At 46.4% G+C, this 1,462-nt stretch overlaps 1 protein-coding gene across 1 annotated transcript in view; it reads left to right on the top strand.

Annotated features, from left to right (window-relative positions):
* The window catches only part of JAKMIP2 (janus kinase and microtubule interacting protein 2), a 129,700-nt gene that overhangs the window by 87,509 nt on the left and 40,729 nt on the right, over window positions 1-1,462 (top strand). The window contains exons 5-6 of the mRNA XM_015572604.1: window positions 909-1,059; window positions 1,340-1,361. Of these exons, the coding sequence (XP_015428090.1) occupies window positions 909-1,059; window positions 1,340-1,361 (173 nt within the window). The remainder of the gene's footprint in view (window positions 1-908; window positions 1,060-1,339; window positions 1,362-1,462) is intronic.

The raw sequence follows: 1,462 nt of genomic DNA, 5'->3' as shown, positions 1-1,462 counted from the left end.
GGGAAGCCCTGCCCCCAATGCATACTCCCAGTCATAGCCATTAGCGCGAAATGAATGAAATAATCAGGAGAAGTTTGACATGGAAATATATGATGTATAGGGTGACCATAAAATATGTCATCCAAATGGGAGTTTTGAGAGGAAAAGGGGAGACTGTTCATGATTACCCTATGTCAACATTTACAAACTTAACCCAGTATTTCTCAACTAGAGGCGATTTGGACAACATCTGGAGACATTTTGGGTTGTCACAACTGGGAGGGAACTACCGGCATCTTGTGGGCAGAGGCCAGGGATGCTGCTAAACATCCCATAATACACAGAACAGCTTGTCACAACAGAAGTAAAATCTGGCCCCAAATGTCTAGAGTGCAGAGGTTGAGAAACTAAAGGGGCCAACCAGAGCATGGTCACAGTTTATTGGTGGCTAGGTAACAGCACAACCATACTTCACCAAGGCTTGGTGAGAATTGGTTGTTCTTAAACACAAATATCAATAGAGTTTCAGAAATACGTTTCGTTTGTTTTGTTTTTCTCAATAAAGCTGTCCTAAAAATAAACAGCTTTAGTGTGAGTCAGGAGACTTGGCAAGATCTCTGATGGGAAGAATGGGCTTCGGGGACAACCACGCTTGGATTCGGGCCTTGATTGTACTACTTAGTGATTGTGTGTGTGATTCTTCCAGCCAATGAGGCCCAGGGCGGTGTGAGCAGGCTGGGCTGGGGCTGAGCAGCGCGGGGTACCTGGGCTGGAGGAGTCTAGGGCAACAGGAGTGCGATTCCTCTTCCTGAACGTTTCCAAAAACAGAATCTCGGCAGCACCTCCTTTAAGGGCATATAGACTGTTGGAGGGTTCTGAAGAGTGTGACGAAATGCCATTCAAGGAAACTGTAACTTGTGTCTTCTCAGTTAAAGCGCGTGCGGGAAACCGAAAAGCAGTGTAAACCTCTCCTGGAAAGGAACAAGTGCCTCGCCAAGAGAAATGACGAGCTGATGCTGTCCCTGCAACGCATGGAGGAGAAACTGAAAGCTGTTACCAAGGAAAACTCCGAAATGGTGGGTGTCCCAGACGCTGTAAAACCGCAGCGTCCTTGCTCAGCTCACCCGGTCACCTGAGTTACTGCTCTCTCGCAGCTTTGTTTTTTAAATACAATGCTATTTATGAAAGTTCAGATTTTTCCTTATGTAAGCAAGGAACCTTTGGGGGGGGAGGGGAGCAAAAGTTGGTTGCTGGCTCTGGGTTTTAAAGAGTGTCTAAGTTTGCAGAACAGTAGGAGTGCTTCCAGGAATCTGCACACGCTCTACAAAAGGTCTGAAACAGAGAAGCAAAGTTTCAACAGAGCTCCTCAGCCAGACACCTCCTTCCAAGAATTTCACGAATGTGCCCTTCACAGAACTGTACAGTGGTACCCTCATCTTCAAAGAACTTTCACGATAGTGGGAGGATAGATGCCATCTTTTGT

The sequence above is a fragment of the Myotis davidii genome, unplaced genomic scaffold (genome assembly GCF_000327345.1).
Source record: "Myotis davidii unplaced genomic scaffold, ASM32734v1 scaffold89, whole genome shotgun sequence".
In the NCBI taxonomy this organism is placed as follows: Eukaryota; Metazoa; Chordata; class Mammalia; order Chiroptera; family Vespertilionidae; genus Myotis; species Myotis davidii.
The sequence above is the reverse complement of the archived record's forward strand: the minus strand, read 5'-3'. Positions and strand labels throughout refer to the sequence as shown.